The sequence below is a fragment of the Cardiocondyla obscurior genome, linkage group LG08, assembly GCF_019399895.1.
Source record: "Cardiocondyla obscurior isolate alpha-2009 linkage group LG08, Cobs3.1, whole genome shotgun sequence".
NCBI classification, from domain to species: Eukaryota; Metazoa; Arthropoda; class Insecta; order Hymenoptera; family Formicidae; genus Cardiocondyla; species Cardiocondyla obscurior.
In genome coordinates this window covers 5,130,768-5,152,409 of record NC_091871.1, presented here as the reverse complement: position 1 = coordinate 5,152,409, position 21,642 = coordinate 5,130,768, and the positions used below count along the sequence as shown (strand labels likewise).

The 21,642-nt window shown below is 38.4% G+C and overlaps 1 protein-coding gene across 4 annotated transcripts in view; it reads left to right on the top strand.

Moving 5' to 3' along the window:
- Nucleotides 1–21,642, top strand: part of LOC139105155 (adenylate cyclase type 6) — a 79,021-nt gene that overhangs the window by 6,986 nt on the left and 50,393 nt on the right. For 2 of the 4 annotated variants that reach the window (XR_011546136.1, XM_070661096.1), the window contains exon 2: nucleotides 13,500–13,664. Coding sequence is in view for 3 of the 4 variants with exons in the window: in XM_070661096.1 (XP_070517197.1) it covers nucleotides 13,599–13,664 (66 nt within the window). In the remaining variant the exon portion in view is untranslated. Of the gene's footprint in view, nucleotides 1–8,817; nucleotides 11,609–13,499; nucleotides 13,665–21,642 lie in introns of those variants that run through there. The other 2 variants (XM_070661098.1, XM_070661097.1) reach the window with 2 other exon arrangements.

Sequence of the window (21,642 nt, the reverse complement as noted above, 5' to 3'; positions counted from 1 at the left end):
TCCGCAGCATCGGGGCATACCGATTGCTTCTTTTCGCGGACCGAGAGACAGAATTGAATTTGTTAACGCAAGTACGTGACGCGAGAAAACCTTTTCGTTCGCGAAATGTTCGAGTTGAGGATCTTTATTCTTATTCTACGATTTTGTTCCTTTGTCGCCGAGGCCACGTTTGCAGGGTGTGCGTTGAATTTTTCAAATCGTGATTTCAGTTTCTTACTATTCTGTCTTTTTTTTTTTAGCAATTTATTTTTTACGTTCGAAGAACGACTACTTTTCGTCCCTCCAGAGGAGACCCGTTCGATAAAACAAGATCGAGGAAGTAAACGTAATTCGCGGCAGGAAGATCTCGTGTATAGAGCTCTGTCGCATTATCACGCGCCGAATGGAACCCTCATTAGGTCCGCGCATATTCGCAAACAAGCAAACAGAGCATGTCGGCGTAATAATTCTCTTATCGCCAATCGTCGCATAATCGTTCTCGCGTGAATCCCTTAAACCAACTTTGTTCTCGAGCTCCCGTATCCGCGAGCGTCTCTTCCTTGTTTTGGGAAATTATTTTTCCACCTCGAAAAGAACGTACATGCAATTTAATGGGCGATGTAAGAGAAGCAAACTTTGCTAAGCTTAATTAAGCACTAAGTAATTAAATGTCTTTTATAAAAAAAATATATATATATTATTTAATTTTCAAATATAACTGGATTGTTAAATAAATTTAAAATAATTATTATTAAATTTTTATGTTGCTTGTGATGATGTAAATATCATGAAAACCGTTACGCGGGTGATTAAATTAACAGATCATCCCGATGAAATCACGTTATTTTCTGTAAAATGTGACAGTGGAAAACGGATCGTGCTTCGATTGTGCTCGTGTCGATTAAATACAAAATTATGCGAAGACACGAGTGACATTATTTCGCGCATCAATCCTGTGATAGGTCTCGTCGTGCAATTTTCGTATATACGGAACGCGAAATACGATTGCAAGCGAATGGGAGCGCGATCCAGCTTTCCGTGTCAATTAATTAACTAATTATGATGTAGAGATCGAGACTTTAATTAGCATTATACAATGCCGCAATCAAGTGCGCGTAAAACAATTTATGCGACGCGTAATACACGCAATGTATATCGCCTAATAAATCATCGTGTCATAAAACCGATGACGGTCGGCGTATCGCAGAGCTTGTTTTGCATCCTGTTGCATTTCACCATTAATTTATTTATCCTCGTGAAAAAGTTTTTTTTTTTCTTTTTATCGCAACCATTCGTTTATTAGAGTCCACCATCAAATTTCCATTAGAAAAATGCACTACGCAACGTAATAAATTACGTTTATACTTGATAGTTTATCTATTCTATTCTATCTATCGTTTTTTTTATATATTTTTTTTTTACTTTTACAGTTTTTCTCATCCAATGTTTTCATATGTTTTTCTATTTGGCTTTTAACAATTCTTCTCACAATTTTCTTTACGCGAAAATTTTCTGTTAAACAGAAAATACTCGGAGATTACATTTATAAAAAAAATCTACTTTCTACAAACTAAATTATTATCTCACGGTAACGGTGACATTCAATTTAAAACTGTAGACATTTTTTTTTTATTATTTCTTTTTTTAAATTTAGAAAGTAAAATCTCCTTCGTAATGTTGCATTTATAAAAAATGTCGCTGAGTTGATATTGAATTTAGAAGACCAGCGGGCCACGAACATTTATGAAATTAATGTTGCTGATGGTAAAAAGATACGTCGCTGATTGGCTGTCCGGATTCAGCGTAAAATTTGTCTTCGCGCCAAGACAAATATATCGCCAAACGGATTTATACTGGATTCAAGTAATTGAATTATCTGGATATTTTAACGAAAGTGGGTCGCTGCGATCTCTTTTATATCTTTTTCTCGATTCTATAATATTCAGTTCCGTAATAAACTTTTTTTCTGTAACTTATCAAATTATTTAAATGCGAGTCACTTATCAAATTTGCGACATAATACAGTATCATACTACGATAAATAGAAATAAATAAATAAATAAAGCAGAACTTCTTCCGCGTCTCTCATCTCATTTCATAAGCACGAGACAGCGGCGGCAAGGCGCGTTAAATAAAGACGGTCCGAGAGCATAAAGCCATTACGCCATTATTTATAAAGGTGTTAACTGGAAAGTGTGAGTTACGAGAATAGAACGTAGGTCACGAATATAAGCATAACCGCGCAAAATAATTACGGAAATCTGAAAACAGCGGAAGCTATCCTAGACCGACGACCTTGTCGGCGTAAATCATTGTTTCGGCTGTCCGATTTCCCTATTAATCAACAAAAAAAAAATAATAAAAATGAGCGTTATTCGAGGTGGTAATCGGCAGCACTATTAAAGCCTGTTGCAACCTCGTTTCCTTTTCCTCCTTCCGCCCTTTTTTTCCCTCTTTCTGTCTATCTCTCTTTTTCTCTCTAAAAGCGCCCTTGCAGAACGGATCGGGTGATATCCGCGCGTGTAATCAGGCAGAACGAATGATTTCTGCGGTGCGATTCCGATTTATCGACCAACAAATCACACGCCGACGCTCGGCGCAATTACGGCCTAGCTGTGGCTGAAATTTTTGCAAGTCGGTCGGTCAGCTTTGCAATGGCAAAAGCGAGATTAAAATAGCGTCGCGTGAGCAACTCAGCGTCGGAAATACGGCAAAGCCTCGGGGCTCAGTTTCAGTTAATTCCACGTAGATAATTCGTCTGTTGCATGCTGCGAGCGCACCCGCGTGCTGCCGTTACGCGAATTGCAAATTTCGATTGTAGATTATTATTTAAATTATTACGTAACGGTGTTCGGCTTATTTCGTCGAGAGATAAAGGGCCTGAAAAGCCATTTAAGCTTCCCATTAATAAAAAAGAAAAAAAAAGAAATAGATAAATAAATTGATTAAAAGTCTCTTTAAAATCACTCAATAATTATTCGATAATTAGCAAACAATCGCTGGCAACGCGCTTAATGAAACAGGAAGAGAGAGAAAGAGAGAGAAAATGCAAGTGTAACTTTTTGTAAAATAATTTTTTTTACCGAGGAAAAAGTCAATCGCTGATTTCGCTCGATAATTCGTACGAATACGTACAACGATGGGCGGTCCCTTTTTGCAATATTAATGACTATTTTCCACGGAACGTTCCATTCGAAAATGAATTTAATTAACACACACACACACACACCGCATCGCCGATACAATCGCAGAGAACACAACGGGAACGATCATTTCGATTAATCAAGCCCCAATTATTAATAACGTCTCGTCCGGCGCGGCTCTCTCGCGCCGGTTGATCCTGAATAAGGTTACGGGAACGGAATACGAAATAAAGAGCCCTCTTCTCTCTTTATTATCCGTTCGCGTATGTGCCCGCGTGTACATGTTGCGCACGATAAGCTCGCTCGGTCTCGATTGCCCGATTACCTTGCGGTCTCGCATGTGCAATGGGCCTTAAACTCGCGATCTCGTGCGCGACAAAAGCGTATCGCGGGGGCTTTCGACCGCGTCGACCGTGCACTAGAAAGGCGGGAACCCGTATCTTAGGGTCGCATTTAGCAGTGGTTTAAGTGCGATGCCCCTCTGATTTTCTAAAATCCGAGAGTTTCGAGCTGAAAAATTCGCGTTCGAAATTCCGGTTTTCCGTCGCGCAACAAGAAGTATTTCAACTTTCAATTTTTCCTTTAGTACGCGTGTTTAAAGGCTTTATTTCGGTGCTTCTCGTTATTTAGAACACTAGAGAAAACCATGCGTGCGCTATTTTTTACGAGATCCCAATTACGAACTACAAAAAAAAATCATGCGACTTACCAATCTGCATGAGCTTCAGCGGAGTTGAAGAATTCTGCCGGTGACTGTAACATAAAATGCAAAATATTAATGTAGAGATGCTGGTATATCGTTTAATAAAGTTAATAAAAAAAGTAAATTTTTTTTAAATTTAATATTTTTAAAAAAAATTTATATTCACCTAAAAGTTGCTCCGCCGATGCAGGATGCCTATCCGAGGCCTGCTCCTCCTCTCAGATGGGACGTGTCGAGTCATCCTTCCGCGCACAAGTTACTCGCGAACACCCCGACCGTGATTTTACAACCGCGAAAATTATTGATCACTTCGCGCGTTTCTGTTCGGCACTCGCGTTTAGAAGAATGTCAAAAATTTCCGACCGAAAACTTAACGAACTCCCGGAACGACCGACGAACCGGCTGCGGTTCGTTTAATTAATAATATCGGCGATAACGACACTTCCGTTGACACCAGTGGATGCAGCTGCGTCGATCTGTAACAAAAAAAATATATATAATTTAATAAATGGCAACAATAGAATCAATTAATCAGTTAATTCATGTGTAACGCACTAATTTTTTATAGAGAGGAAAAGCTTACGCATTTGTAACATAACATATGATGTAAATTATTTTTTTTAATGTACTCGTCTTATTTCTGTGGTGGATAATTTTACATAAAGAAGAGAATACATTTCTTTTTAAAGCAGCATTGCGTCCGAAGACATGCATCTCAATCTTTTCGATTATGCTTGCCGCTTCGAGATTTAACGTCGTCCTCATTCGGCAGAAATTCGCGATCGCATCAGCCCTTGCATGTTAATGTTATTTACGGATGCATCGGTCTTAAACACGGAAGTGTAGGGCACCCTACTATCGTGCGTCCGTCGAACTGGGTTGTAACGCGATTTTCCAACTTAATGAGCAGAAATCCGATTAGTGCCAAGTCGCCGATTTTTTAAGCTGTCCGTTTAGCGCGCGGCTGATTATGGCAGAAATTCGCGGAACTTTAGTGTCGGGCTTCTGGCTCGGCCTGTTCGATTCTGCCCGTCGAGACAGCATGATTTTATCAGCGACTCTGAGCAATCTCGTACATTAGCGTTATCATTACGTTTTGTCACAAACACCGATCTTGATTGAAAAGTCGATCAAAATAAAAATTTTATCGACACGCATATTATTGTATATACATATTTTATAATATAATTATATTTCCAAGTTAAATGGAATAAATAATTTAATGTACTTGTATTAAATTTAATTGTGAAATGGTTACAAATAGATTCCTTAAATATTAAAATTCACATGCAGTTCGTGAAGTGAAAATTTGCAATGTTTTCGGTCAGTTGTTATTAATTAAATCGAAAATTTGTCATATAAATTTTTTTTTTTCACGATCTTGTAATTTTATAAAATTGGTAGAATCTTTTTTATTTTAATTTATTATTTTTTTAGCTTCTATTTATTTATTTCTTTTTAACGAAAGTGGAAAGCTTAATGTAATATTCCATAGTCTATCGTAATGTAATACATAATTCCACAAGTTATACTAAATATGGCTTATTGCCAAGCACCGTTTGACTGAAGCCAGATATTGGATTAGAAATCTCAAACAATGGTGGAATCAGTAATAATGCAAAACCAATCCACCTGTAATAACATATAGAGGTATTTGTAAACTAATTAACAACGGGATAATTCTGTACCATAGTTAAATTAGAATTTCCTGGAATAAGGACATTAATCAGACATGTATTTAAAAATATCGAAAGGAATAAGCAATAGAAATTTTCAATCCTTTCGTGCGTGGGTGTCTTATTTAGAATCGGAAGAATTTCGCGGGCTGATCGAATATAGTCGTTTGGATAAAAATACACCTCTAACGTTCCACTCAATTCGCGACAGTAAATCTCCACGTGTTTTTGATTCTGAATTATTCTGATTTAACGAAGGCGATTTCGCGTTTCATTAATTAAGTCGTTCCTCTCACTCTGTTCAATTAACTCATAAAACAGTTATTTCTCGTTGTACGAACATATGTTATAAATAACCTGAGTAAGTTGATAATGCCCGGTACGGATATGGATGAACGATTATAACTCGATGTATTCGTGCGATTGTGCGTGAATATTTCATTTTCGCGGGATTATTTTTCTTTCAGTATAATCCACGATCCCGCAACGAACCCGCTTATCAATGGTAGGACCAGGCATTCAAGTCGCTTAGGTTACAAAGAGATCGATTCAAAGCACGTACACACGGCATTTATTTATAACTCCAGATACTTGGCCACGGGTCGTTCACTTGTAAGTGTGTTATCGACTGTGGCGAAAGTTCGGATTGCTCATTTAAAGCCCAAACTTTCGTTCCCGCCTAGTATAATTGCCCCCCTCTCCTCACGACAAGTTGCAAAGCTTTAAGTGAAACTTAATGAAAGACATAAGAGTTTTCGTTTCTAGTCGATATATTAAAACTTGTAAGAAAAAAAAAAAAAAAAAAATTATAAACATTAATAATTAAAAAAAAGTTTTAATACCTGCTTTTTTAAATATAATTTATACGCATTAAAAAAAAGCAGATTTATATACGTAATTTAAAATAATTTGAATAGATGGGATATTATTTTTGTGGGTGCGGTAACTCGGATAACTTACTTTTATTGACTCGCGGTTATTTCTTAAGAAAGCTCACAGAAATAAATGACACTTGAAAATTACGATTAAAGGGCGAGCGAGTTCGGATCGCAAAGTTTTTAAAACCAGACAATTTCATTAAAGCGCTCGAGGAGAATTGATCTCGTTGTAACGGATCATAAGGAAGTTGGAAGTTTTAATCGACTTTAATAGACACTTTCGTTAATTAATCGTTCCGCGCTTCCGCGAGAAAATCGTTTGTATCGCGCGTTCCTCTCTCGCGCTTGTTCTTCGCTTTCGTGTATCGAGTTTTGCAAACAAACCGAACGTGTGTACCTCGCGACAGAAAATGTAAAAAAATCTCGTGCTTTTAATTAAAATATAAAAAAATATATCGACTAAAATCTTGTTGATATGGGCAAACAAATCGAACACCACAAATTTCTTCCTTTGGCTGCATTGAAATATCGAAGACAATATAACGTCGCGCTTTAATATTTGTCTAATGGAAGTTTATTGATGAAGTTTATTTATAAATGAATATTCGTGCACTAATAATTAAAATTACAGGTTATCGAGTAAAAAAAAATATATATATATATATATATATATATATATATATATATATATATATTACGATAAAAAAAAAGAAACATAATTCACGGATTAATATAATTAACGATTTGTTGAATGATTAATTAAATTCATATCGCAAGAATCGTTACAAGAATCGAATATTCGTATCGGAAATTCGAAGGGATATCTTTAGTACTTAAGAAACTGGTAGGCAGAAGCGGAAGACGGAGCGAGAAATGGTTGAATCAATATCGTTAAAATTAATACTGTTAAATTAATCGCGTGCCGCTCGAGAATTGCAGAATTTCGTTAGACGTTGCGATAGCTGCCAACAAGAATTGCTAACGGACAGAACTCATTTGGGAACTGTCAAAGTCGAATCATTCTGAGTTATTATCGATAATGATATTTATCATTAATACAGTTATCTCTAGACAACTATAATGGAATTGAGAAAGTTTTGCAATAGCTTTAAGACTAATATCCGTATGGCATAATGTTCTCAACTTTTTCCTCAACTGCAATTAAATACGTACGCATAAATAATAATTGCAAATGTACAAAATATATACAATTGACTTCATTATTCATACGAATAATATTCTTTCGTATTTTCTTATCTAACTTTTGTTGGCCTGAAAAATCCCGAGAGATGTCGATAAAAGAAGAAAAGTGGAATTTACATGGATAAAATTTAAATAGACCATTTAAATATTTCACGACTCATCTGTGCTCATCGTGGCATATTTAGGAGGGGGGTGGGTTGTTTTTACCGGGATGAGACAGTGATAGATCGCGATTACGGACGGCAATCTGTAAATGGTAACGTTACGCGTGTCAAACGTGCACCGAAACGTTATCGTCAAGTGTAAATCGCGCGTCGCTGCTCCGATACGGTGCTAGGGGGTCAACAACCGTTCTTGTTAGACGATGTTAATCCTTAACCGAGACCACGGGTTCGTGCTCGCGGGGCGTATTCGTTCGAACACGTCAGGTCCACTCCACTTAGCCCTCGCTCGCGCAGATAGAGGCGTCACGATTATGATAAATGCGAGTTCCGCGCACATGCACGAAGGCTCACAGGGCAGAGGCCTCGGGCTTTAAACGGGGCCGAGGCGGCGAATTTTATCTTTCCGTGCACCGCGAGTCTAGCGTATACGATTTAAATGGCTATTCTCGCCTCGTCCGTAACGTGGTATCCCACCAAATTACAAGTTACACGAAGCTCTCCCCCTCTCCGAGATGTTAAATGCTGCTGCAAGTTCCTAAGCTCGATACACACGCGATCGCGCAACGGTTACAGTTTTTGCGCTCTAATTTCGTTGCGATCCCGTCCGGCGAGATTCACGAATCAATCGGCCTGCCTTCCGGCGCAAAACGCTGGAGAGCAAATTCACTCAGCGTCGAGGACGCTTTCGGAATGCCCGCCACTCACGGATTTTCCGCAAAGGGAAGTCGAACGCTATTATCGAAAGGAGGAATGCGAGCTGGCGAAATATATCGAGAGACAAATATGTCAGCGTTACACGTGTTATTAATATCGGAATTCCGGAAGCCACGTCGACGCGAAATGCTGCGCGTTTCCGCACGCTTGTTAGTCGTTACTTGATTAGAAGCCAATTAGAACGCGCACACGGGCAGCGTGCTTTTGCAAGCGCCACGTGCATCCACGTGCAAATTTGTAATTACGCATGTAATATGAACTCTCCTCGCAGCCGTAAACTGTTTCTTGGAGAATAATATAGAATATTATAGAGGCGCGAGTAAGAGCCCGGCATTGTTGCACGTCTCTCTTCCTCGCTGGTCGCCCTTTCGCGTTCATTTTTGTACCGATCCCTTTGGAGCCGCGTCATGATTTATCCATGAAGAGATTTGAATTTTTCACGAATTGTTCCCTACGCCCCGAACACCGAGAGTTTTATACGAATATTATTGAATAATCCAATTTCAAAATTCGCGTTCGCCGCTATGTTTTCATCGCTGCAGCTGCTTTTTATTTCAGCCGATGTTCGCTTTAGACGACCAGCACAGTTACGTCAGACTTTTAAATAAAATTTGATTCGTAATTTGGCATCGTACATTTGGAGCTTTTCAATATGCATGTATTTAATACTTGAATATATATGTGTGTCTGCTTGTGGTTGTTACACCAAATTTTTTTTTTTTTTTGGATACACTTTCGTATTACACGACATGTAAAATCATAAATAATTCAATTCTAAATTTAATTCTAAGTTCTAACAAATTACAGATTACCATGCGAAACGTTTTCGTTCAAACGAATTAAACGTGCAAATATCGCATACATAACTCGCTCGTTTATTTTAAATAAATGCGGGAAGAATATTGCAAACAAATTATTTGTTATTTCTCCCGAAATGTAACGAACGTGAAATTTCAATTGCATCCCGTAACGAAACTGCGAAATGAGGGACGGAATATTATACGGCAAATTTTAAAATGGCGTATTAATCATTATTCATTTATTTATATACGCCGCGTATAATAATTATTACGTGTTAGACAAATGCTTCAGGCGCGCTGCGACGTAGCGGCACGTCGCGTCGCATCTCGCGTATGCATGGAGGACCGTCAGCGTATCGTCCCGGTAATTGAGGCGACGGTAATTTATGCGCGAGGCAAGGCGTGGTAATTCATTCCGCGGCGAGATTTCGCGGTCTGGCGGATCAAGACGAAGGGAAACGATAAGACGACCGGACGGTCCGTGCGCGAACCGAAGCCGCGACACGATGGCAAGGAGACTCCACGAGATGCGAGCTGACACGTTTTTGCGCGGTCAATCATAATTATTATTCACGAGCTCAATTAGTACGTCACACGCTGTTAACAAGGTCGGCCGCGGCGAAGCTGCGAGCCTCGATTTAACAATGTCGCGCCGCCAATCTCGGCGACGGTCGCGGCGGCATGGGTTTAATTAATTTGTCGTGGAGCAACAAACTGTCGCCGTGGCCCCGGCACTTTTGTCTCCGCGGCCGATGCGTCCGCAAAAGGGAGGCCTTAATCCAGCTTCATTCATCGTAACGTCCTGGTGCGGCACAGCTTAATCCAACGGAGGTCGCACCGGCCGCGTCATTTCGCCCGGCGCATAATAAATAACGCAAATATCCGCGGACCGAGATTGATATCCACGGGGAATAACGAACTCGCCGAGATTTATTACCGAAACTGTCGCGGGCCGCATCTAGAGGCATCGATAACGTTTGCAAATATTACAAGCATCGGGGTGACGTTTCGGAATCTAACGAGATAATTCTGATGCACTGTCGGCGATAACGATAAAACGCAAAAGGACTGCGGAGGTTAAAGATAATTTTCTCAAAGGCGCGAGTTACGCGCGAACCCGTCGCGAGTTCAATTAATTACAATTGGCTCCCGAAGAAAAAGGACTCTCTGAACAAGCGTATTTCCACAATGGGGAACTCGGAGGAATAATAGAGTAAGCGGAATAAATTATATCGGCGACGCGGCGGCCGCAACTTCGCGGCAAATTACTTTCGTCTATCGATCCCGCGCATTGTGCTCTCAAAACGTGCTATAATATAATACACCTCGGCCCTGTCGTCGATATTAATAATTTCTCCGTTACAATATCGCGTCCCAATCAACTTCCGCGAAGTCTGCACCTCGCTCCGCCAAAATGATCATATTTGCCGGCGGTGGAAGTGCAGCGTTACGAGTAACAAGCCGCGAGATTAATGCGTATTGATTGACGCAGACACCGCGTATCCATAATTACGAATAGCATAAAACAATGCTATTATGCAAAATTACGCTAGGAGGTAATATTGTAAAGCTAATTGGATAAATCTTAAAAGCAAGATTCGAAGCAAAACCAGAATATTTAAGAGCTTGTGAATTAAGTTCAAACAATACAAATGTGAGCGTTCTATAATCTTATTGTTTCAATTCGGAAAGATTCGTTGAAACATAATAATAATAAAAAGAATAATTAATCAATACATTTTCTTTGAATTATTTCTCTTTTATTATATTTTAATAAATTTTTTTGCAGCATCTAACAAGATTGAGTAAAATCGAAACGTTTACTTCGTATTTTTTAAATTTTTTAATATTCTCGTAATATTTCTTAATTTTACCCGTAGATTTAGCTTCTTTTAATTTGTTTACTTTGCTAAGTATTTACGTGGGGGGTATTAAAATTATTTTTAAAGAAATTTGCGAAGTCAAATTTTATTGATTTAGACACTGTCTTAAATATAAAAACTAAATTTTCCCTTCGTTCTTTTCTCTACTCTTTCTTTCTGTATTGACATTCGATAAATGCAATTTGTATTTGAAAAGATCGTGATTTCATAGAGTACATCTATCTTTACGTTACCGAGAACACAGGGAAAAAGGTAGCACGATATTTATAGTCCTATAAATTATACATCACATGATATTTCAGGGAGAAATAACAAGAAATTGCTTTTCCAGATGAAACAATTGTGCGGTTTGGATTTCTCTCTTGGGCGAATGTAAACAACAGAGACGCCTGGAAATTATTTGTCTAGACACGCGATATGAGCACTGCAAATGCTCGTTAGAGTTTGGACGTTTCGCCTAATTCGGTGATGATTAGAAAACCAATGACAGTTCACTGCGCCACAAACGTTAATTATACAAAATTACTCAAATGGAAATTGAGCCTAACCGTTATCTAATAACTAGCTTGCCAATCTGTGATTTATCTCGTGGCAGTAGCAAAACAAAGGCCAGTACGCGCAGTAAACTAGTACGCGGCAAAAAATGTTTAGATAGATTTTCTAGCTTGTTATTAATTTGTAATAATTGTCTCGTTACATAACTCACGCTCAGTGGCTAGACAGATATTAGATAAATTTTTTTTAATAACACAACCTTACTTTTAAAATTTTATACTCAACGGCTAGACACTAGCTGGATAGTCACTAAATAAGAAATATTTTTTTTACAAATCATGACTAGTACCAAGCTAGTCATTAGCTGAAGAATATATCTAATCTGCGCGATCTAACCATTACCTGAATAATTAGAATAGCTAGATGAATTTCCACTCGGGTGGTAATTAATTCACTTTTGAGTTTATAAAATAATTTTTTTTTTTAACTAGAACAAACCATGCGCGCGCTATTTTTCAATATAATATAATTTTTATTTTCCAAAAGAAAACCAATCCAAAAGATGTTTTACTAACTTAAAAAAAAAATTCTGGTTTGTTCTAGTCTCCTATCTTAACAAATTGGTGCGTTACGCATGAATTAGCTTGTAAGAAAAAAAAAAAAAATTTTGCACACTTTAAAATTAATTAATTATTTCATGCTACGTTCGGTATATGGTGAACGGTAACCACTTAATTAAGGACTGAGTTAGCTCAAATTTAACTGTACTTAGGATTAGGAAGTTACTAAGTATAGTTAAATTTTACCTAACTCAGTCCTTAAAAAAGTGGTAACCGTTCACCATATACCGAACGTAGCATGAAATAATTAATTAATTTTAAAGTGTGCAAAATTATTTTTTTATATTTTTTTTTCCCCTTTTCTTACAAGCTAATTCATGCGTAACGCACCATCTTTTTAAGATAGGATTTTCACGCGTTTAAACATCCTTGTACTAAGCACAACTTTACTCAGTAAAGTTGCCCCGAAGTCTGTTTGTTTATCCGACAAAATTATCTTATCCACAGAAAATTAGATTACCTGGTCAAAATGCATGACTACTTAAAATGATCTTTTCACGGCGAGTTTATATTATAATTAATTATTTAATAACGACATATATGCAGTCGACTTTTAATTAGAGCTTACATCAAACTGTTAAAAATTGAATATTTAAATTTTTAATTCGAGCTTCTTAATTAATCGTACAAAAATGTAAAAGTGTATTTAGCGATAAATAAAAAAACACCTGATTCTAACAGTTTGAAAACGCAGATGTTTTTTCAAGACATATATTTTCAAGATGACATTCTTGAAGGCAATATTAACGTTATCAGGTCTACTAAAGATAGATGTAATGAAATTAAAGACAAATATTGTGAGCGTAACTCGCGTAGAAATTAGAAAGTGGAAGCATATTGTTGCCGCGTTTGCAACACTAAAGACTTAATGAAAATTACTTGGCGTCCCGTATTGCATCTTATACATTATCGCAAGCTTGTTCGAAAGCGCGTATCATTATCTTAAATACCTCCGTTGCTTTTTTATTAAGACGGAAGCGAATATTCCACTATTAACGAAGAATATGCTGCGAAGTGCGGTGATCCGTGCGAGAATATCGCATCGCTGTAACATCGCGCGTTGCACGTAAAGCTTCAAACACGATTTCGAAAAGCTCTCTTCCCGGCGAATTATTAATGATATTACCTCGAACGTTAAGTTGCACCCAGTGTTAATTAATGCATGCAAGGGAAACGCGAAAAAGCGAAGGAGCAAAAACTAAAGAGATAGTTTTGAACGAACGGATTGTCTTTCTGCGCAGGAAAAAACATGAAGTAACGGGACAGCGACGCATTTTGTTGCCCCAGAGGGATCCCCAGTGTCTGGAGGCAAAAGACCGGTAGACAAGGAGAAATACGGCATGGATTTCCCGAAGCGCGAGTGGAGTCACAGGCTCAGCCTTCGTGGTAGTCGAAGGGCTCACGAGGTAACTATTTTCATTGTATACATCATGGTTCTTTACAACGCCAAAACGAGGATGTATACGCGCACATGTGCAGTGCGCGACGAATCGAAAGCGCGCGTCAAACCTTTCAGCGTTTCGTTCGATATGTCAGCTGCGAAATTAAATTGCCACGTGGAAAATCGCACCTAAATCTGTTAACGAGAGATCTTGCACGCGTTTGCGTTCCGCGTGTAATTAAACGCGTCAGTTATGCAGAAATTCACGTTTCGATTCTTAAAATTTGCAATTGATTCGCGACTTCGGCGCGCTTGTGGATTTCCGAAAGTTGTTGGAATACCGACTTTTTGCGCCTTGATATCGCGGCAGCTTTTTTCTCCCGACTGCATGTCACGCCGCCATATGCCCGGGCGATTACACGTAATAGAGAAAAGCAAAGATTGTGAGTTACATGCAGGGGATGCATGCCCTTGCATACATTATTCATAAGCGAGTTTCTCGGCAAGACCGACCGACGCTCGCCGTTGCTTCGCGATATCGTACGTCGCCCGGGCGTATTACGTAAAAATACGTTTCTATCATCATGAAATATCGTAGTTGGGAAAAGATAAATTAAACAAATACGCCTGCATGCGTTATTTCGACGTAAATGCGTTAATACGCACTACACGCGCGTGTATATGTATATATTTTCCGGCAACGATCATTATGGATTGACATAAACGTAATTTAATCGTTGCGCGTATGCACATTCATAATAAAATTTATATTGTTATTGCTTTACGCGTCGATATTAATGCCCCCAGACATATATGTATATAACCGGAAGAACAAAATTATTTCACGCGCGGTGATGTAGCGTAATATACATTCGGTATTAAAACGAGATGTGTGCCAATACTGGCGATAAAGTTCTCCGCATAAAAATGGATTTATGTGGCCTGATACTTTCTCAGCTAAAAAATAAAAATGAATAAAAATAAGAAGCAAAATAATAATACGTGAGCTTCAACTTAAACCACCGTTTCATTACGAAGTCGAAATTAAATTGCACACGTGCAGTAAAGTCGTCTAATTGTTATGCTCGAAATGTTACCAGCGTCGAAATTTTAAATCTCAATTCTAAATCTAAAATCCAAATTTGTCGGCTTAATCGCTAAAATACTTTGCAACAACGATATAAATTTACAGCTGACTATCGATCTCTCGGCCAACATAACTCTCCCATTACGAGGCTACAGTGATATATTCGGCGGTGGAGCAGTGTGCCAGGTGGCATGTTATCAACCCCTCGCGGAACACACATTGCACGCATATGTTAGGAACACGACGGTGGAGAATGGAAGCATACGGCACCGACTAAATACTCCGCATGTTTAGAATTAGATTTCGGCCTCGTCGGGAGACAACGAACATCCATTAGACCGTTACAGTCAATTTTATCGTTGCCAAGCGGCATCCGCGCATCAAGAGCCGTTTCATTAATTTTCATCATCGTATCAAAACGCCCGAAGCGATAACGGGTAATTCTCGCTCGTAGAGATAACAGTCTATATCCCAATGCTGCGATAAACTATAAAAGAACTTAATGGGAGAAAAAAAAAGAAAAAAAAAAGAGAGAGAACAATTTCAATCCGAAACCGTGCACGCTTCGTTATAATTCCGAATCGCCGCTTCGAAATCCTTTTATTTCGCGCGGAAGAGAACGAGATGTGGTAAAAAACTCGTTTCACATGCTCATGATTTGACAAATCGAACGAAATGCCCGGCAGAGCAGGCTGCTTGCTATAGCAAATTCGAATGCGACAGTGCGCACCGATGCACATTAAAGGCTGTCGTACGCAAATTGACATAAAGGTGTATGCATAGTGATGTTGTATTATCATACATAAGCAGTTGGTTCAGCAAAATATATATGCGCCCAGCGTGGCTTACTGCATTGTCAAGTGGGGAAAATGCATGCCGGGCATTTCGTCAATCAAGACGTTTATGCTCTTGCACTCGGAATGAATTAGCGCGCAACAGGCTTCAACTGCATCGCTCGGCCAAACGTATTGTTGGATAAACTGTGCCACGTACAAGGCCATCAACGAGAAATCGCGAAATTTTCAGCGGTCTTGTAACGCGCGGACGGAGCGAAATTTAATTCAGGCGTGAAAGAAATCGGTTTATTTTTATTAGCACGTATTGCAAAATGTACTTTGCAGCAATTGCAAACACGAGTCAATAATTCAAACAGACGTGCACGTTTCAGTGACTTTAGAAATTATATTGTACTGCTAAGCTTTTCATTTTTTTTATTCTCTCTTTTTCACACAGAAATGTATGTTTTTAATTTTCTTAAAAAAATAAAAAAATGAAAAAAAAAAACCTGGTTCTTTTTATAGAGTAACGTTTGATTTACTTTAGTCTGTTAATTATAAAGCTTGACGGTTATTTTAATAATTTGTCACGTCACAAATTTTTAACGAGATGAACTGAAAATAGACCTGTCCAACCACCATACATATTTAACGGCATAGCTCTAGGCGCAAAGTAGTCGTGCATATATTTAACGCGCGAAAATATTAATCCCGCCGGCGAAAATATAACGTGCTGAAAGTGCGGCCCGATAAGACCGCGATTAAATCGACGATTGTTAAACGGTACGTTCGAGCGACGTTTACGAGGTGCTCGCAAACGTGCGAATCACTCCCCCGATAATCGTGTCCCCTCCTCCTCCCCTCCCCCTGGTTCTCACGAGTTTTAGCGGCGTTATCGCTTTTAACGGTCCGTTCTTTACAGGTGCGTTCCTGCGTGGTACTTGCGATTTAATGCACCCATCTACGGCCGCCGAGCGGCCAAGAAACGCGCGCAATGCCTTAATGCCCGGCGCTTTCTCGCCGCGGGAGAATGCAGTCCGCGATAAAGCGGATTTCCCGGATATCGCTCGCATGTGTAATCCACACTGTGTAACTGAACTGTCGCGCGCACAATGCATCCGCGATGCATATGCGGGATACCACGAGACGTATGCACGTGTACACATCCGCGCGAGATCTCCTCTTAAATGCATTTCACGCCGCGCGATTCCATTTACTGCCGCGATCCCATTTACCGGCGCGGGGGAAAAGTCGGTTACGTTCCGCGACCCATTAATGAACGCACGGAGGGCAGGAAATGCAATTGGCTCCGAAAATACATATAACGATTAACGTACGAACAAGATCTGCCCGTTAAATATATTCTCTATAAGAACATAATGGGACTGTGACGAATTAATGGCGCGATCTGTCAGGTAAAAGAAAGCAAAGGATCGATCGAAGCGAGGGCTGAAAAGTAATTCGCAACAAAAGCTCCTGTTAATCAGGAATTAGAAGAGACGTGTTGAGATGGGATAACCTGACGTTTAATTAAGTCCTCGGAGTATGTATTTATGCTAAATGCGATGCAGTCGATTGTATTGGAAATAAAGCAACAAGTAATTAAGTTTCTTTACGACTTATCATCGTTAACAATGCAATAAACGACACTCTGCAAATTCGCGCAGGAAAAAGAAAGAAAGAAAAAAAAAATTATAACATTCGTACATTTCTCCCGTGGATATGTCGAACTGACGGTTCTGCAGTTCTTTGTAATTTTATACGTCCTTTCATTCGCTGCATACGTTCTCCGATCACATAAGAGCCATTTATTGATGGAGTGGCGAGAAAACGTGGGTAACGCAAGGCCGATCTATTTCCAACGCTTTCTTTTCAAACGTTTTGGTACGACCAACGTGCTCGATTCACCCGCAATACGAAATGTTTCGAGCGAATATTTGTTAGAAATATTTCTCGTTAGTTGTATAGTTCGAACGCGCGCCCACGCGTATATATTTTTGCATACGTTATTTTTATTTTTTTTTTATTTATTTTTTTTTAGCGTAAAGGTGACACATCGTCGACTTTCTAAAATTATCTTTTATCTCGCAGTGGAGAATAATAATTGTACACGTAACTTTTAAATGTATAATTATATGTAATTTTTATTTATTTTTTTAATAAATTTAATTATATGAATTTATGACTGTATAATTATTTATTCTATTTTCTAATCACTTGCGAATATGTATGCTGCGGTGTTTCTGTAATGGATACTTTACCAACGAATTCAGTGCGCAACGTAATAACAATGTAAATGAAGCTATTTCATTCTCTAAAACTTGAAATTAAGGAATTCAAGAAAATAATTCGCTCGCCTATTTAAACTCAAGTACAAACGTTTAGTTATAAAAGTATTTTGTAATTATTTTACATATGTACAACGTAAGTACGTTGAAGTGTACGCATCAGAACTCTAACTGGACGAAAAGAAAACTTTATTTTTTAGTTTCGCAAAATTTCTCCGCGACATTTTTCACTAAAATGTAGTTCTCGGAGTGGTAAAAGAAGTATGGAATCGTTCGATTTCGTGTTGCTTCAGAGCGAGATCTACGACAGAGTTCATTTTTTAATTAGCTGCAAACTGGACTGTTACAAATGAGACTCACGTTGGCGACCGACATGAAAAAGCGCGCGACATTAAAACAAAAAAAAAAGGGGGAAAGAAAAAAATAAAAAGAAAAAGGACGCTTCGAATTGGACCTGTCGGGAAACACGGAGTGCACAGCTCCGGTAATGTGCGGTGAAATATAGCGCGCGTTCACGATGCCATCCTCGCGTACATTTCTTGAAGCCTTGCGTGCAAGCTCCCGTAACTAATCAGCACGAATGAGCGCTCGCGGAAAAGTTGTCGTTGAATAATTTAAACCTAGCACCCGCTAACAATTTCTATCGGCAATTTCCTACGTATAACGACCGGCGGGTGAGCCATCTCACGTAATAATCGATTACGAACCACCGATAATCTTTATCAAACAAACGAGTTTAACGAGAAATAGATTACTCGAATTGCTCGCAGAAATATAATTTCTAGATATTAAGCAAATGTAAATATCAATTGGAATACTCCACAAGTACTTTTCTCTTTTTTCTTTTTTTTTCGCGTTTTTTATCCGGTTGTGAAAGCTCTCGACCGTATCTCATTTTTGTTCAATTTTTACACGGCACATGCTGTTGAATTGTTATGTGACATATGTAATTTGCCGTACAATTAACGTTGTACCAACTTCGATGACATTGATGTTCAACCAATTGAATAGAATCTTTTTGTTTAATAAAGTTTTATTGAGAAATAATGACGTAAACCTAACGCAAGAATAACTTATCTAGGATAATCAATCATCGCAGTTTGTGTAAGTGAAATTATCGCTTAATCAACAAAGTGCAAAGTGTGGGTGGAAAAAATCGTTCGAGATTGTTAAAAGAAATTACTTAGGTAAATCAGAAAAAAAAGTAAACTTTATTTTATTTCAATTTTTCATCAAACGCTCCGCGCCTCATTATTTATTTATGGATAGCACAATTAAAAGGGATTAATACTAATAAAACAAGATAAAAGATTAAAGATTAACAAGGAATATCACATCTTCGTCTCATAACCGTAACTCTAAAATTTTATTTCTCTAATTTTATTTCTCTAATTTTATTTCTCTAATTTCATTAAAACTTAACGCATGAGTTCACGTTTCTCATATTTTTTATAGTTAAACCGTGAAATTTAGGTTTTATTCAGTCAAATAAACATGCAATCATATATGCGCGTTTAAATGAACGAATTTATCGAATATATAACGGCACAAAGTAAACGCACGTTAGCTGAGTACATATTTTATGTTCTCCTAATAAAATTCATTAACGGAATATGGAATTATTCTTTACGCAAAGACCAGCGACACTTAAGTGATATACGCCAGTGCTGGTTCCGGCATCAGCGCGCCTGGTGAAAGTAGAACGACATCGGATTTTCTGTGTTCTCTCGGGGAAGCACAGTCAATTATAACAGAACGATTTTCGCAACACGCGATATGAAATGGGTAGAACGAAAAATTGGAGGAGCTTATACCACGAGGGAGATTAAGGTGTTAAATATGTTTCGTGGAAGTATTTCTTATTCATCAGAATTTTGAGAAAAAGGATCAATTTAATTTTTCAAGTAAATATCAGAACGCGATTTCGTATTGATGTTTACATAAATGTTTATGCCACATTTTAATCGTAAAAAGGATTAAATATTAAGCTTCTTTGACGGTTTTTCTCGCAATGTCGATTAATGAAAAATGTATTAAAATTAGAGGGAAAAAGGAGGGAAAAAAGCTGTGACGTTAATGGATTAGAAAATTTGTATTTTGCGTCCGAATACGAAACAGTAATTTTTTTTCTTTTTACCTTTGAAGTGTATTAAATGTCGTATTGCGATACCGGAACAGCATTAAGGGGCGCATTACATTGATGTATCCGTAATATCGTTATCGCGAAAAGTGCATAAGGTCTGCAACGATGCGATGAAAGTTTCGCCGTTGGGAAATTCACCATGCTGAAAAACCACCTAGCGAACGCCAAGATGATACACGGATGATACACGAAAAGGAGCGTGAAATCGGAAGAAACGCTCGCGAACGTGTACAGGGCGTATGACATGTATGCGCACAAGAAAAGTCAGGTCTCACATTTCAGTTTCAAAAGGGAGACGGTATAGTTACTTCGCTATACTTCGAAATAGCGCTTAAAAAAGAAGCAAGACCTTCTTATAATACATATCGAGAATTTCTCGAGCTCACATTTTTATTTTTGCCCACATCTGTACAACCTTCGTTACGTTCTATCATATTTTCTAAATATAAAATAATACCTTTAATTATATCAATTTGAAATAATGCTTTAAATAAATTACGTATGTAATTTCGAAATTTTATATGGAGATGATCAAATTTTATACATAACTTAATTTTATTGCGAGATTATCGATGAGAGGTATCGCTGAAGAACGTTTTAAATTATGAACGAGTCGAGCGCGTTATTCGAATCGAAATGTTTGAGAAGGAACCGACGAGAATGGATCTGTCTTGCGTTACGCGTTTCCTATTTGTAAGATCCCATCACGTTATGTTAACACAAAATACATGTGATACTCAATCAAACTTTCTGCCAGACATTAGAAGCTTTGGAGAAACCTTCGAAGAGTACTCGAGCACGTATAACACATGAATAGAAAAGGAACATTACTCGTGACTGGTCCCCTTAATCCAATCCGGACTTGAAGAAAGCGTACGCGGGGACGTCTCCGACGAAACTGCCTTACAAATCCTTCAACATGAAAGGATTCGTAAAGGACGTCAGTGTCGTATTAAATTTCGGTATTTTTTTTTTTTTTCACAAAAAGAAAAGCCCCGAGCCTTTATTTTACTTTTTCCTTTCCATTTTTTTTCGCACTTTTCTATCTCTTACAATTCAAAATCGCTCTAATTAAGAACGATAATAACATTGCCTTTTTTTCTTTTTAATTTAAAGTAATCCCTGAATTACCGTCGTACGTGCCACAAAAATTTAATGTAACGATTAAATCTTAATTCCTGTCGCACCGAATATTAATCGAAGCAAAGAGTGCAATCGTACCGAATATAATTAAATGTCCTACAAATAATTTAACGCGGATCTTGATCGTTCGCGCGTTTAGTAGTAAAATGCGTGCGTATCTATGTAAGTTATAAGTTATATGCCGCTGCTGGTTGCATAAAACATAAGGACACTTTTTCGCATGCTCTTGTCCCAGGTCGGTACACACAGTCGTGTGCACTGTGGCGTAAAACGCGGCATCGAGAGGCCGTATCGAAAAACGAGGTGAAGTGTTCCGTTCCGCGAGAAAAAGAGATGAGAAAAGCACGCGAAACAAGAGCGATGCGGCTTGTTTATCGGGGTTAGCCGCAGTTTTCTATCCGTCGTTTCGAAGCTGTCACGCCCACCGATCCCGAAAAAGCTCCCTAGCCTCGCAAGGTTCACTACCGTTTTCCGCGTTGGCGACTCGCGTTTTCACGACATGGCATACGACGGCCGCAACGACGAGTACGTTGGGTCAGGCTGAAGCTTCTGACAGGCGACACGAT